The 16665-nt window shown below is 38.1% G+C and overlaps 2 protein-coding genes across 2 annotated transcripts; both read left to right on the top strand.

Annotated features, from left to right (window-relative positions):
- The first annotated feature begins 202 nt into the window (after window positions 1–202).
- LOC121642618 (low choriolytic enzyme-like) lies at window positions 203–3892 on the top strand. The gene is made up of 8 exons (XM_041989396.1): window positions 203–355; window positions 651–681; window positions 758–799; window positions 1118–1255; window positions 1341–1461; window positions 2295–2473; window positions 2671–2752; window positions 2888–3892. Exons 1-8 carry the CDS (start codon window positions 302–304, stop codon window positions 3045–3047), a joined length of 807 nt encoding a protein of 268 aa, XP_041845330.1. The 5' UTR covers window positions 203–301; the 3' UTR covers window positions 3048–3892.
- Window positions 3893–9651: 5759 nt separating this feature from the next.
- On the top strand, window positions 9652–13492 carry LOC121642583 (low choriolytic enzyme-like). The gene is made up of 8 exons (XM_041989345.1): window positions 9652–9795; window positions 10091–10121; window positions 10198–10248; window positions 10566–10703; window positions 10819–10939; window positions 12294–12472; window positions 12670–12751; window positions 12914–13492. Exons 1-8 carry the CDS (start codon window positions 9742–9744, stop codon window positions 13071–13073), a joined length of 816 nt encoding a protein of 271 aa, XP_041845279.1. The 5' UTR covers window positions 9652–9741; the 3' UTR covers window positions 13074–13492.
- Window positions 13493–16665: the final 3173 nt, after the last annotated feature.

The raw sequence follows: 16665 nt of genomic DNA on the forward strand, positions 1-16665 counted from the left end.
AGACTTATCAAACAAATGAATGCATTCCCTTAAAAAGCCTTCTGTTTTAAAAATCTAATGAAAAGATAATAAAGTTTCTTTGAAGCCAAACATAAAGAAATGAAGGGCGGCTTAAGGCTTGAGCATGATGCTGCAATTTCCTTCCTCTAAAATGTTTACTGGTTCATTTCGATTCACTTATCAGAAACAAAGTATTGGCCCACAAGCTGCATGAGCGCTTTATAAAGAACATCAGCTGCATCCAGACTCAGAATCCTACTCTCTCTCAGACTCATTCATCTCTCTGCAGAGGACCACCATCATGACTCCAACTTTCCTCTTCCTCCTCATCCTCTCACTGACGGATGTTTCTCTGGTAAGTTGAACTCTAAACATATGGCTGTTATTTGAGTGCTCAGCAGTCCTCACAGTTTCAGGTTCAGGTTTAAAAAGAAAAAACAAGGTTTTTGTCTTGTTAGATTAAATTTTTAGATAACTCCACTTCATTTTATCCTTAATAGCTCAGAAGATATGGGATTGTAGAGAATTAAGAAATGTGAACATGAAGTATTTTTAAACAATCTGTTGTTAATTCAATGGTAATAATCTGAATTCTTATTTATCATGAAGTTTTTTTAATGAAATTCTGAAATGTTGTTTTTGTGTTGCAGAGTGCACCGATTGACAGTGAAGATCAAACAGGTGAAATGAATTAAATATCTGCATGACTGACATCTGACACACTGATTTAAAAATCTCTGTTTAATGTTTTCTTCAGGCCAATCGATGGACATCATGCTAAGACCCCAAATTGACCCAAGTAAGAGACAAACTTTAGAACATTAATATTACAGATGAAACGTTTACTGGGTTACGGTTGGACAAAATAACAGGAAATAAACTGCCACCAGTTCAAATGATCACTAATTCATTAAAAAAATTCTCTCAGTGAAAACTTTAAACCATAACCTGCTTTTCTTTTCTAGATGTTAAATATACTTCTTCATTTTTTACTTGTTTTATTTATACACTGTGGGTCCCTGAGCAAGGCTCTTATGTTTGTAGCATATCAATGAGACATATTTCCCTCTGACATTCTTGGTTTGTACATTTATTGGAGGCCTTTTTTATGCTACAGAGACACCTGTGGTGCAGGATGACATTGCTTTGCCGGATACTTCCAGCAGGAACGCAGACCCATGCACTGCCAAAGGCTGCAAGTGGCCTAAAACTGGACGCTACGTCTACGTGCCTTACTACATCTCTACTAACTACAGTAAGCAGCCCTGACTGAAACTTTATTTACACAAAACCACAGAGTCACTGTTAGAATTTTGATAAACAAGAACACTTTTCTGTAGATTCTGAAGAGAGCAACATCATCATTAGAGGCCTGGAGAGCTTCAGTCAGTCCACCTGCATTCGCTTTGTCCCGTGGAAACCAGATGATCTTCATTACCTCTACTTTGAAGCTAAAACTGGGTTAAAAAAAACACACACACACACACACACACACACACAGACTTGTTCTATCAACACATACAATTTCTGAGAAGTGACACTTATCTTCTGCCCCCTGGTGGATACCACAAACCAGAAGACAATCCTCCAAAAATGTTGACACATCAAAAAGGTATAAGCAGTAAATATACAAAAAATATTTTGTAAATCAGTCGTCACATGACAGTAGCTCCTCTTCTGCATCTGGGAATTTAAGTAATTAAACTGGGAATATTTGGAAAGTAGAAAGTGTTATAAATTATTCAAGTTTCAAGTGTTATTTGTCACATTGCAGTGAAGATGGCAGTTGTACATGCATCCGAGGCTGCGCATACCCATTTACCACTAGTAAAGAAAACAACACAGAAAACAATTTAAAACTACAAAAACTATATGTATATATATATATATATATATATATATATATATATATATATATATATATATATATATATATATATATAAAATAAGTATATAAAGGAAAATATGCCATCTTTTGTTTGTAGACGGCATTGCGGTCTGATTTTCTGACAGGAGGCAAAGACACTGAAGAAATAACACACACAACCCAATCGCAGCGGTCCGGACGGCGTCTGGACGATGCCGCACCATTTTAAATCTGTTTTATGATATGAGAAAACCATTTATATGCTTCCGTGAATTATGAGCTTAATAGACATTGTTATGATTAAATCCTCCTATTTGAGTCTTTCAATTACTGTTAAATCACTTTAAAATATGCTATCAACAATATCTGTTTTTTTTTATATTTTAACCCAATCAAACAAACTCTTGTTACTGTGTGTATGTGTCAGGTGTTGGTCCTATGTTGGCCGTCAAAATGTCGGACAGTATATCTCTCTGGAAAAACCGGGCTGTTTGCACCACTCCACAGTGCAGCATGAGGTTCTTCACGCTCTGGGCTTCCAACATGAGCAGGAACGCTCCGACAGAGATGAATATGTCAAGATTCTCTTCGAGAACATTAAGCCAGGTCAGCTCACACACAAAAACTTTACCTTCACAGTTCTGTCTTTATTAGTCATCCAGATAGACAAGATACATGACTTTCAGTTCTGCAAGTCCAAAATGTTTTGACATCATGTCTAAGACTTAAAATTTGTCTACATTTCCTGAAAGCAAATGTTAGAAATCTGTTACTGAAAATGATCTTTTTTTATACCTGCACAGAATTTAAATTTGCCTTTGAAAAAGTGGAGACAAACAACTTGATGACTCCCTATGACTTCAACTCCGTCATGCAATACAACAAGTAAAGTTTTGTTTATGTGTGTGTGTGTGTGTGTGTTTGTGTGTGAAAGGGGGGGGGTCAATCCATCTGCATATTACAAAACTACTATAAATTTGATCTCATCATTATTTTAATCATGTTTTTGTCTTGTTAAAGGTACGCCTTCTCCAAAAATGGGAAGCCAACCATTGTCGCCAAGTGTGATCCGAATCTTGACTTTGGACACGCCAAGCAAATGAGCAAGAACGACATTGCTCGCATCAACAGGCTCTATAACTGCTGCTCAAAGAAAACACCCTGTACAATTTCCAACTGAATTACTTGTGCTGTTACTTGTGCTTCAGACTTCTGACTGGATTTCATTGCTTTCTCCCCTTCAAGCAGAGCATAAATGGTCAGCTTCTAAATACCTCACCTACAGGAAAACTGGTGGATGATGATTGTATAGCATCTCATTCTGTCAAGTTCTAGCCCTGAGGGGTATTCCAAAAAGTGGGTTTACTGGTATAGCTGGCTATATTAACCTGCACTAAACGGCAATCTTGGGTTTTCTGTTCCAAAGTGGCTAATTTAAGTAAGTTAATATGGAAACATATGCTGTGAACAGCCTGGTAGGGAGTAGGTCTTGCTCAGGCCAAGCTTAAAATATCTCCAGCTTAATGATCTGATGGAAAGTCACCATAGTGTGACCAAGTCTGTGAAAACCACTTTGATTTAAAGAAATGAACAGACACTTCCATTTTCAATATGTTATTTAAATTTTTGTCATAGCAACTATATATTTGAAGTATTCCATTTCCAGGTCCGCCTTTGCAATCTGGCACTGGAGGTGGACTTCATAGTTACCTTGCAGTGAGGGATTGTTGCAGTCGCCCTGAACCTGTCTTCCATACCTCAGACCACTTCTTATTAGCTGTGAAATAGGTACTTCTCATTGTGGTGAGCCTAGAGCAATATGGAAATTATTGGGAATTATTGACTTTGCTGGAAATCCTCGGCCAAGCGTCACAGTGGGTGGTGGCGGATGCAGCTGTTTTTATTTTTTCTGATTATATATATTTGCTTGCTTCTTATTTGCTTTATATTTGGAATAAATATTACACTTAAAGCTGATTGTCTTGTGTCATCTAAAGTAAAAATAGCCTGATGAAATAAAAATTGTAAATCAATAAGTGAAATATACTGTTGTCATGATGTACTGTGAACATTGTCTGGTATATTGTGTATTAGTAGCTTCCTCTGAAGTAAGGATACTAAATGGAAAGAAGCTTTTGATCAAAAGGAAAATGAACCTTAAGACAAATTGTTGTTATAAATTTACACAAAAATGTTTCTATGGTTCAACATTGTTGGGTTTAAAGATCAAACTATAAATTCAAGAAAGAAGAAAATGAACATTTGAAATGTTTTATTATTTTCCTAGGCATCTTTTAAATGTGCAAGAAGATGACAAAGACAGTTATTTAATAAGAAAACAATCTTCATTTGACTGTAAATCTCTTTCACTAAAGATCTTGCTGCTTTTCTGTTGTTTAAATGTTGGATAATTTGGTAATGCAGGGTAGACCCATCTGGCCAAGTTTACAGACAGACAGATACACACTTTTATAATCACAGCAGCTATCAGAAGTTACATAAAGAAAAATAATTAATATGAAATATAAGAAAAATGTAAACACAAATATATTAAACTGTTAACACTTTACAGTAGAGACCACAAAACTTGCTTAGTTTCTTAGAAACTAATGAGGAATAAGTGAAGGCTTATGAATGAATACATGAACTTTGTATTACTTAGAAATCTGATAAAATGGCTAATAACATTCATTTTCTCTACCGCTTAGTCTGATTAAGAGTTGCAGGGAAGCTGGAGTCTAATTAGCAGGCAAGAGGCACCGGGCCAGCGCTGGTCCATTGCAGGACCAACACAGAGAAACAAACAACTACTCACCTCACTCCTGGGGAGAATTCAGAGTGACCAGTTAACCTAACCTAACATGCGTGTGTTTGGACGGTGGGAGGAAGCCGGAGAACCCAGAAAGAACCTGTAGGAGCCATGTTAGTATTTGCATATTTATGAGGTGGCACAGGTGACATGCAGCATCGGCATCTGGGTGGTGGGTGTGGTGCTGTGGGCGTGTGTGTGTGTGTGTCACGAAGTTTGAAAGGTACCAACTCACAGGTGTTTTAGATGAATGGATGAGGAAGTGGAGTGAGCTCGGTGGTGGTCACATTTCTGTTGACCGTGTTATCACGTAATATATAGCATAAGCCTGTTTCAGTCAGAATAACGTTTACTCAGTGCCTGGATGTGTTTTGGAACAATGAATGGAAGGAATAAACGTATCGCTGCTGACACAGAAGTGGTTGAGAATATTTCAGAACTCGCGTCAGGCAGAAAACCCAGAGTTTAGCCCACAGCGACCCTCAGACAAAGTTATCGTTTTGCAGCAACAGAACCCATACATACACAGGGAGAACGTGCAATCACACAAAAACCTCTCTGGGAGAGGCTCGAACCAGCAACCTTCTTGTTGTGAGGAAGTGCAGTGCTAACCACTACACCACTGGCTAATAACAGGTTTTAAGTAATTGTGGATCAATGATTCCTTACTGATGAGTTCATATTTGGGGAATCACTAACGTTGACTTCTTTCCTGGTGAGTTCCCCATATCTAACAACTCCTTTACTCTTGACCAACAGCAGTTCTGCAGTACTTCATTGTCAACTTACTATTCACTTACTTTACTTACACTTACTTTTAGTGGCCCCTGAAGTAAGTTCATTAATGAACAATTAGTCCCTGGTTACGTTTCATTTTAAGACTAATGGACCATTTAACAATTATTAAGTAATTATTGGCTAATTGATCTGATTTCACAGGAATACAAGGCTTAGGTAATCATTAATGAACAATTAGTCCGTTAGTTTCTCACTGAGAAATTTGGCAAAATTTGTGGTTCCTTTTCAAATGGTCAGGATATACACAAGAAAAATGCAAATAAATAAATACCCATTTATACAAAGAGAGACTTGAAAATATTGTAATGATGTTCCAGTTGTTTGTACCGGATATGATCCACCTGAATTTAGACAAAGCTAAAAACATCAGGGAGTCCTAACTTTTTCTTTACAAAACATAGCCTTTCTGATTTCTCTTTTCTTTTCAGCTTTCTTCTGTTTTATTGTTACTTCAGCTTAATCTCAAAATATTTTTGCAATGAACATTTAAATTCCCACAAATCAAAAGTGGTTTTTCAAGTTATGTTGCTTGGAAGTGAGTCTTTGTTTTTTTTAGTATATTAGTTTACCATTTATTTAACCTTATAGTTAACAAGTCCTTGTCATATAAAGACCCCAAAGAAATTAATAATTTAGTGGCTTTTGCAGTCAGTGTTTGTTTTTCTTACTTTTTCCATCTTTAAGAAAAACAAACAAACAAAAATAAAAAATAAAAAAAAAAAAACAACTTTAATATTGTTATGTATTTTTGTTTCCTCTTTTCTTTGGAATTTCTTGTGAAGAGACATCTTAAGAAATACTTAACGAAACATCTTATTTCTTCATTGGTCATTTTCATAGACTTAATATATTTTTACACATTTGTGGTTTTGTTGTCATTTTTCTGTGGAAGGTGATTTTGATCATTTTTTTTTTATTTTTTTTTATTGCTGTTGTCAGAAAATTCCATCTTTATTTGAATGTGAGCGATGAATAAATTAAAATAAAAATAATCCTAAAGTCTGCCTGATGACAAAATTTTTACCCAACCTTAGGAGTTTTAAATGCAGTGGAAATGGAGAACAAGCTTCCTCCAGGTGCTCCTGATGATTGTCTGCTGTGTTTTCTTAGAGGCCAGAGGATGTTTAGATGTCTGGGTGGTGCAGCAGGTGATTGTCTGTTTATTTATTTTTATTTTGAATTTGATTGCACAGTTGTTGTGTTTTTTTTTTCGTTTCTGTTTCTCCTTTTTCCTCTCTGCACACTTCCCTTGTCTCCTCTGTTCACCTTCTCCCTTTCTTTAGTTCTTCTGGTCCGGTCAGTTATTTGGCAATAAAAAAAACAACAAATATAAATAAATAAATAAAAAAATAATAATAAAGTTCTGAACATACATTTTCTGATGCACCTAAACGCGTCATCAGACGTAGTCTGGTGTCTTTGGGTGTTTCAGACCTCTCAACATCATACACCCTCTCCCAGGCAACCCCACCACAGTTGGTAAGACCACGGTATGTTCAGGAGACATTTGCTGGCCCCCATGGATCTCCTCTCTGGATCCACAGCCAATTCGAAGCCTTCTCGGTTGCTTTAAGGAATATTTATGCTCCCTTATGTATGTAAATAGTAACGTATGTTTCGTATGTAAGGGAGCATAAATGGGCCTTTAGTGGTTATTGTATGATGCATTAAATGGGTCTTCTTGTAGCCATCCTCTAAATGTAAAACTGTCAGAATCTTCATAAATAGGGAGGATAAAGTGGTTTGTGGTAGTTCACCGCTGTGACAAGGAGAGTTGTGCTAGGTTCTGAAAAAAGTAACTACTTACAAATACTAGTTACTTAATTCAAAAAGTAACTCGGTAACTTTGTTGATTACTTACATCAAAAAGTACATTAAAAGTATGGTTAAAAGTAACTTTACCATTTAGTTACTTTTGTAAAAGAACATTCTTAAAGATTTACCCATAAAGATTGTATAACTTAATTACAGTTTTGTACGAAATATAAAAAAATTCATCCATCCATTTTCTGCTGCTTATCCGGAGTCAGGTTGCAGGGGCAGCTGCCTAAGCAGGAAAACCCAGGCATCCCTCTCCCCGGCCACATTCACCAGCTCATCCGGAGAATCCCGAGGCGTTCCCAGGCCAGCCGAAAGATGTGGTCCGTCCAGCGAGTCCTGGGTTTTCCTCGGGGCCTCTTTCCGGTGGGACGTGCACAGAACACCTCACCAGGGAGGCGTCCACTTCAATGCCCACGTGAGCATTGAAGTCCCCCAGCAGAACGAGGGAGTCCCCGGAAGGAGTGCTCTCCAACACCCCCTCCAAGGACTCCAAAAAGGGTGGGTACTGCTATTTGGTGCATAGACACAAACAACAGTCAGGACTCGTCCCCCCACCCGAAGGCGGAGGGAGGCTACCCTTTCATCCACTGGGGTAAACCCCAACGTACAGGCGCCAAGTCGGGGGGCAATGAGCACGCCCACACCTGCTCGGCACCTCTCACTGGGAGCAACTCCAGAATGGAAGAGGGTCCAGCCCCTCTCAAGGACTGTAGTTCCAGAGCCCAGGCTGTGCGTCGAGGTGAGTCCGACTATATCTACCTAGAACTGTTCAACCTTGCACACCAGCTCAGGTTCCTTCCCCGCCAGAGAGGTGACATTCTACGTCTCTAGAGCTAGCTTTTGCAGCCGAGGATCAGATTGCCAGGGTCCCCTCCTCTGGCAGCCGCCCAGCTCACACTGCAACCGACCCCTATGGCCCCTCCTGCAGGTGGTGAGCCCACGGGAGGGGAGGCCCATGTCACCCTTTCGGGCTGAGCCCGACCGGGCCGGGCCTTTGCCTTAAATAAGTCAGGCCAGCAGATTATTTGAAAAAAAAGAAATGAAAGTAATATAACAGCACCTCAAAAATTAAGTCTATGCTGCATGTTGAGCCCTCTAATGCATTGTTTCTCCTACTCTTTATTATTTATATTTTAATTTACATATTTGCTTAGTTTTTCACAGGCATTGTCTCTGTCTCTCTGTCAAGTGAAGTTGTGTGTGTGTGTGTGTGTGTGTGTGTGTGTGTGTGTGTGTGTGTGTGTGTGTGTGTGTGTGTGTGTGTGGCCAGACAGGATATATGAGTCATCCAGTATGCTCTAAGTCTCTCCCAGCAGTTTGTCCCAGTTGGGTATGCTTTAAATATCCCCAAAGGAAAGCAACAAGTCTCTCATTATTTAGATCACCACACAAACTTTATGACTTTCAGGAAGGTTTGGAACAAAGTTCCAAAGTAAATTGAAAACATTACCTTTTAACCACTCCTTTATCACAACAACAAACTAACACAACACCGTCTCACTGCTAACAAAGCACCAGTCCTTCTGTCCTTCTGTCCATCTCTCACTCTAGTTTGACATCACTTGCAAACAAGACCCCAAGATACCCAATCTCCTCTACATGAGGCAGGGACTCATCTCTGATCCAGAAAGAGCACTTTTTCCTCTTTCAGATAAAAAGCATGCCTGCAGATTTAGAATTGAATATAATAGAATAGAATAGAACAGAACAGAATAGAATAGAATAGAATAGAATAAGCTGAATTGTCATTATACAGTTGCTCCACTCAGCTACTGTGCCAAAAAACATGTATAAATATAAAATGATTAAAGAAGGTAAAGAACACATGATAAATAGAACAAAATTAGAGGTAAAAAAAAAGAAGAAAAAAAAAAAGATGGCCTCTGAGCTGATTGGCCTGGAATGGTGACCAGGTAGTGGATGACCAAACAGGTGGTGGGTAGGATGTGAGGGGTCTCCTGTGATTTGGGATGACCTTGATTGTTTGTGAGACAGGAGGATCTGTCTTTCCGGGCAGAAGGCAGCTGATGGTTTTCTTGTGGTGGTGTAAAAAAGTTTGAACTCATGGAAGCAAAATAAATCCCACAGTTACTGAATTGTAGATATTTTGTGTTTTGTACATGAATGACTTAAGCTGACATTAAAAGACTTATCAAACAAATGAATGCATTCCCTTAAAAAGCCTTCTGTTTTAAAAATCTAATAAAAAGATTATAAAGTTTCTTTGAAGCCAAACATAAAGAAATGAAGGGCGGCTTAAGGCTTGAGCATGATGCTGCAATTTCCTTCCTCTAAAATGTTTACTGGTTCATTTCGATTCACTTATCAGAAACAAAGTATTGGCCCACAAGTTGCATGAGCGCGTTATAAAGAACATCAGCTGCATCCAGACTCAGAATCCTACTCTCTCTCAGACTCATTCATCTCTCTGCAGAGGACCACCATCATGACTCCAACTTTCCTCTTCCTCCTCATCCTCTCACTGACGGATGTTTCTCTGGTAAGTTGAACTCTAAACATATGGCTGTTATTTGAGTGCTCAGCAGTCCTCACAGTTTCAGGTTCAGGTTTAAAAAGAAAAAACAAGGTTTTTGTCTTGTTAGATTAAATTTTTAGATAACTCCACTTCATTTTATCCTTAATACTTCAGAAGATATGGGATTGTAGAGAATTAAGAAATGTGAACATGAAGTATTTTTAAACAATCTGTTGTTAATTCAATGGTAATAATCTGAATTCTTATTTATCATGAAGTTTTTTTAATGAACTTCTGAAATGTTGTTTTTGTGTTGCAGAGTGCACCGATTGACAGTAAAGATAAAACAGGTGAAATAAATTAAATATCTACATGACTGACATCTGACACACTAATTTAAAAATCTCTGTTTAATGTTTTCTTCAGGCCAATCGATGGACATCTCTGAAATCATCCTAAGACCCCAAATTGACCCAAGTAAGAAACAAACTTTAGAACATTAATATTACAGATGAAACGTTTACTGGGTTACGGTTGGTCAAAATAACAGGAAATAAACTGCCACCAGTTCAAATGATAACTAATTCATTCAAAAATTCTCTCAGTGAAAACTTTAAACCATAACCTGCTTTTCTTTTCTAGATGTTAAATATACTTCTTCATTTTTTACTTCTTTTATTTATACACTGTGGGTCCCTGAGCAAGGCTCTTATGTTTGTAGCATATCAATGAGACATATTTCCCTCTGACATTCTTGGTTTGTACATTTATTGGAGACCTTTTTTGTGCTACAGAGATACCTGTGGTGCAGGATGACATTGCTTTGCCGGATACTTCCAGCAGGAACGCAGACCCATGCACTGCCAAAGGCTGCAAGTGGTCTAAAACTGGACGCTACGTCTACGTGCCTTACTTCATCTCTACTAAATACAGTAAGCAGCTCTGACTTAAACTTTATTTAAACAAAACCACAGAGTCACTGTTAGCTTCTTTTATATTAAAGCATGATGTACAAAAATTGTGATAAACAAGAACACTTTTCTGTAGATGATTTAGAGCGCTTCATCATCATTAGCAGCCTGCAGAGCTTCGTTCAGTCCACCTGCATTCGCTTTGTCCCGTGGAAAGCAAGTGATCTACATTACCTCTACTTTGAAGCTATGAAGGGGTAAAAAAAAACAAAAAAAAAAAAACACACACACACACACACACACACAGACTTGTTCTATCAATACATACAGTTTCTGAGAAGTGACACTTATCTTCTGCCCCCTGGTGGATACCACAAACCCGAAGACAATCATCCAGCAATTTTGACACTTTAAAACAGTATAAGCATTAAATATACAAAAAATATTTTGTAAATCAGTCGTCACATGACAGTAGCTCCTCTTCTGCATCTGGGAATTTAAGAAGTTAAACTGGGCATATTTGGAAAGTAGAAAGTGTTATAAATTATTCAAGTTTCAAGTGTTATTTGTCCCATGGCAGTGAAGATGGCAGTTGTACATGCATCCGAGGCTGCGCATACCCATTTACTACTAGTAAAGAAAACAACACAGAAAACAATTTAAAACTACAAAGACTATAAATATAAAGATAATTTTGGTGCAATGATGCAGAGCAATGAGTGTGCAGTGATGTCCATGTTATACAGACTAACTATATATAAATATAAATATATATATATATATATATATATATATATATATATATATATATATATATATATATATGCTATAAAATAATATACCATCTTTTGTTGGTAGACGGCATTGTGTTCTGATTTTCTAAGAGGAGGCAAAGACACCGCTTTCTAGCTCTTTTTGAATTGTGTGTAACATTGTTCCGAGATGTTATTCTCTCTTGTGCCACACATGACGTGTTGGTAAAACGTCAGCATAACTTTTTTAAGGTTAGCCTTGTTAAAATCCTCCGCCACAATAAGGGCAGCGTCCAGGTGTTTGGTCATGTGGCGACACAGCACATCGTGTAGGTCCGATAGTGCTGTGTTGGTGTCTGCATGTGGTAAAATGTATGTGGCAGCTGTGATGATGGCTGTAAATTCCCAGGGGAGTTAGAATGGTCGGCACAGGATGGAGAGGTGCTCCAAATCTGCCGAGCATGAGCTGGAGAGATTTATGGACTGGACATTAGCAAGTAGGATGCTGGTCAAAAGTGGGCGATGGGCCTGGGATCTCAGCCTGTTCCAAACACTCCCTCGACGATGGGATAACAAAAGTCAGGAAAACTAAATAAAAAAAGAAATAAAACACACAACCTAAGCACAGCGGTCCGGACGATGCCGCACCATTTAAAATCTGTTTCATGATATGAGAAAACCATTTATATGCTTCTGTGAATTATGAGCTTAATATACATTGTTATGATTAAATCCTCCTATTTCAGTCTATCAATTACTGTAAAATTACTGTAAAATATGCTATCAACAATATCTGTTTTCTCTTTTGTTTTTTTTTAACCCAATCAAACAAACTCTTGTTACTGTGTGTATGTGTCAGGTGTTGGTCCTTTGTTGGCCGTCGAACTGGCGGACAGTTTATCTCACTGGCAAAACCGGGCTGTTTGTACCACTCCACAGTGCAGCATGAGGTTCTTCACGCTCTGGGATTCCACCATGAGCAGGAACGCTCCGACAGAGACGAATATATCAGGATTCTCTTCGAGAACATTGAACCAGGTCAGCTCACACACAAAAACTTTACCTTCACAGTTCTGTCTTTATTAGTCATCCAGATAGACAAGATGCATGACTTTCAGTTCTGCAAGTCCAAAATGTTTTGACATCATGTCCAAGACTTTAAATTTGTCTACATTTCCTGAAAGCAAATGTTAGAAATCTGTTACTGAAAATGATCTGTTTTTATACCTGCACAGAATTCAAAAATAACTTTGATAAAGTGGAGACAAACAACTTGAAGACTCCTTACGACTTCAACTCTGTCATGCAATACTACAAGTAAAGTTTTGTGAGATAGTTTGTGTGCATTGGGTGTGTTTGTGTGTGTGTGTGTGTGTGTGTGAAAAGGGGGGGGGGGGGGGATTCAATCCATCTGCATATACAAAACTACTATAAATTTGATCTCATCATTAGTTTAATAATGTTTTTGTCTTGTTAAAGGTTCGCCTTCTCCAAAAATGGGAAGCCAACCATGGTCGCCAAGTGTGATTCGAATCTTGACTTTGGACACGCCAAGCAAATGAGCAAGAACGACATTGCTCGCATCAACAGGCTCTATAACTGCTGCTCAAAGAAAACACCCTGTACAATTTCCAACTGAATCACTTGTGCTGTTACTTGTGCTTCAGACTTCTCACTGGATTTCAGGGATTTTATTTCTCTACCAGAGCTATAATGACTCCGCCTTTACATACCACAAGGATTCCCTTCCTGTTGTGGTCTAACCCTGTACTGGTTACTATCAGTAAGGACTGCTAAGCTATTAAGCAGCTTTTATGTCATTGTATGTACTTGTTTGCTTCTTTTTACTTAAAATATCTGGAATAATTTGGAAAATTTGATCAATTTGTAATGACTTGAAAATTTAAATATTTGATCAACTTAATGCTTATCATCTTGTTTGGTCCAAAGAAATGACACTGAAAAATTCTGAAAAATTAAAAGTGAAATGTGTTCTGTTATCATGCTGCACTGTTAACATTATCTTTTAGACTCTGCAATAATAAAGCTAATGGCAATGAGAAATCTGGTCTTTTTTAAGAGAAAGAAGTTTTGAAAAACACATTGGACATTTATTATTTATTTGTATATTTGAATGTTCATAAAAAAACATGCATTCAAATTTTTGTTGCTTAAACGTGTAAAAGGACATAAAATTATCTTCAACAAGAAAAAAAAACTTTAAAATTTTTAAATTTGCTGTTCCAATAAATTTAAAGAAATTTTTTTTATCACATATTATTCTGAGTCAACATATCTTTAGAGTACAAAGTACAGTAAATAAGAGAATCATCAAGAGCTGAAAATTTCAGTTATGTCCATGTACATCCCATCTGTGTGCAAAAAGATGATAAATATAGGTCGACAGTTTTTTAAAAAAGTAAACCACATTTATTTGCTTGTATATAATTTCAGTTTGTCATTACTTTTATTAAATGAATTACATTCTGAAATGTAATTTATGACTCTTATCCTGTAACAAAGTTAAATTAATGAAACTGCTTAAAGGGGCTCTCATTTCAAGCTAATTTATCAAAATATGCAAGTCCACATGGGCAGGAATTAATCCAGCAACCCCTTTATTTTTTTTAAATTGATCCTCTTTGTAGGCCCTCAGATCAGCCTCCGCCAGGAACAAACAGAATGAGACTCCTAAGCCCCACCTCCCCTGGTGGAAGAATTTTCTACAATTAAATGAAGACAAAACTGAGATTATTCTGTTAGTAAAGAGAAGAGGGTCAGCATTGGCAAATCCAGTTTGTAACCTTGGAGTGTTGATAAACTCAGATCTGACTTTCAGCAGCCACATCAAAGCTTCACTAAGAAGCTTTTTACCAGTTCAGAAACATCGACAGAATTAAAAGTTTAGTCTCCCAGAAAGACCAAGAGAAACTCATCCATGCATTCATCTCCAGTAGACTGGATTACTGAACTGGTCTTTTAACAGGACTTCATAAAAAGAGCATTATACATTTGCAGCTCATCCAGAACGCTGCTGCTAGAGTTTTAACCAGGACTAAGAGATCTGAACACATCACACCAGTTTTGAAATCTTTACACTGGCTTCCAGTCAGTCACAGAATAGATTTTAAAACCCTTCTGCTTGTTTACAAATCCCAGAATCGTTTAGGCCCAGAATACATCTGTGATATGTTCAGAGAATATAAACCTAGCAGAGCTCTTAGATCAAAAGACTCTGGTCAACTAGTCCAGACCAGAGTCCAGACTAAACATGGAGAAGCAGCATTTAGCTGTTATGCTGCAAAAAAATGGAACAAACTGCCAGTGGAGATTAAACGTTTTGTTTTTGGCCTGATTGTTATGTTTGTGGCATTTCCATCTAAAGTGTTGGTCGCTAACTTTCTGGTCACCACTACATGTGTGTTACCTGCTGGTAGCTTTTATGCTCGATACAGAAGACAGATACACAGATGGACGGACAGTTTCGTCCGTCTTCTGCGTCGGTTACGCATGCAATTTTAAATTAAAGAGCATCTTTCAGGTTGAATTTTCCACAATATGACGTTTTGAAAAAGTCCGAGAGACACTGTGGCATAAATAAAAGCTTCTTAAAATTTCATTTTTTGTAATTGCACTTAATTCAGCTCGTCTGCGATCCAGTGCTTTAAAAAACATAACTTTTCCTGTCACGTGATACGTGACGTCATGTAAGGTAAACGAGCCCATACGCCAGCGGCTATCAGCTCAGTTTATCGTAGGCATCGGCTGTGTTTTTTACTCCAGACTTCTAATAGTAAAACTAAAGATTTCTGGAACATCACCATGGTGAATACTTGTGTTTGTGCATCCTGCACAAATTCAAGTCTCTCTGGACATCGTGTCCACAGTTTCCCTAACAAGAAGAGCCCCACCTTTCGCTCCTGGGTCAGGTTTGTCCAGGCTAGGCGCCAAGACTTCACTTTCAAGTCCGTTCATCCCAAAAACTCCGTCATTTGCAGCGCACACTTTGTGGAAACGGACTATATGCCTAGTGACCTAACTGCGTTTAAGATGGGGTACAAGACCATGAGGTCAGTGCGTTTAAGGTCTGATGCAGTTCCCACTGTTCATGCTACGGCTAGCATGCTAGCAGCAGCAGGTGCCCCATCACGTCTGCCTTCACCGGGGAAGCCGCGGGCCGCCCATCGGAAACGGGAGACGAGCAGAGTAAGTTTTTCTCTCTGTTTTTTAACCTGTTTATAACCTTTTCTTATAAAACGGAATTGTCCCCTTTTTACTACTTATTATTGAGGACAGTTTCAACATATTTAATCCCGTTTGCAAAGGTGGATTCACTGTGCGTCCAGTAAAGAAGGAGCCATCATATGGTAAATAATTGAAGGCATCGCGCACATTTTCTTCAAATAATGGCCATCTATTTTCCCGCAGAATTATATAATCCATAAGATTCTGGACCATCTAATATGTGCCTGTGTATTTCAGAGTGTATTTTCTATCTCTATTCTCTCTTTGTAATTCCTGTATGACTGTGTAAATTAATTGAGCTTTATTTACTTCTAGCAACAAGTTTAAATAAGATGTTTTGCTTCTAATAATTAGAACTTATTAAATAAATCCAGGAAGATGATCATAACAGAAAGATGACATTGAGATGGAAGCAAAATATTTTATTTATTATTACAATTTACAGAATAGGAAGACATGTCTTGTATGTGTTACAGGTCAGGCCATCTGAAACCTTGGTAGACACCATGTTCATCAGGGAAAGCTAACCGGATTGCTGAGACAACACATGCTGGAAGAGGTTTCCTCACATGTCGTCCAAGCACTCCATGTGCCTAGCGTACCATCTGCCTGTAGGCAGTATACCTGAACTGTTCATTTTGGGTCAGATCAAGTGGACCATGTTCCTGCTTGAAAGCGCTGTAGGCCACCTGAAGCACCCAGGGGTTCAAACAGCATGCAGAGAACCCAGGATGCTGTCCCACACAAGTAATGCCTTCGGGTTGTGGATGGAGGTCTTCGACGAGGCTCCAAATTGCAGGAATCTCCCTGCAGCATATGCTCTCCTCCGCACTGCTCATGGGCTGACAGTGTCCACATAAACACCTGTAATTAGATAACATGCTGTTAAAGAATTTCTGTTGTTAAGTGTAGATACAGTGTTGTAAATATATGTTCAACCATGTAAAGATTTTTATTTTTTTTACTTTTACATACAGGCTTTAAAA

Source organism: Melanotaenia boesemani, chromosome 1 (assembly GCF_017639745.1).
Source record: "Melanotaenia boesemani isolate fMelBoe1 chromosome 1, fMelBoe1.pri, whole genome shotgun sequence".
Lineage (NCBI taxonomy): Eukaryota > Metazoa > Chordata > Actinopteri > Atheriniformes > Melanotaeniidae > Melanotaenia > Melanotaenia boesemani.

Bases quoted from the DNA above. Each gene is read 5' to 3' on its own strand.
- LOC121642618 (XM_041989396.1), top strand. From the start codon at position 302: ATGACTCCAACTTTCCTCTTCCTCCTCATCCTCTCACTGACGGATGTT. The intron at 682-757 runs GTGAAATGAATT...TGTTTTCTTCAG, and splicing joins TGACAGTGAAGATCAAACAG to GCCAATCGATGGACATCATG. The intron at 1,256-1,340 runs GTAAGCAGCCCT...ACTTTTCTGTAG, and splicing joins CTACATCTCTACTAACTACA to ATTCTGAAGAGAGCAACATC.
- LOC121642583 (XM_041989345.1), top strand. From the start codon at position 9,742: ATGACTCCAACTTTCCTCTTCCTCCTCATCCTCTCACTGACGGATGTT. The intron at 10,249-10,565 runs GTAAGAAACAAA...TTTGTGCTACAG, and splicing joins AAGACCCCAAATTGACCCAA to AGATACCTGTGGTGCAGGAT. The intron at 12,752-12,913 runs GTAAAGTTTTGT...GTCTTGTTAAAG, and splicing joins TCTGTCATGCAATACTACAA to GTTCGCCTTCTCCAAAAATG.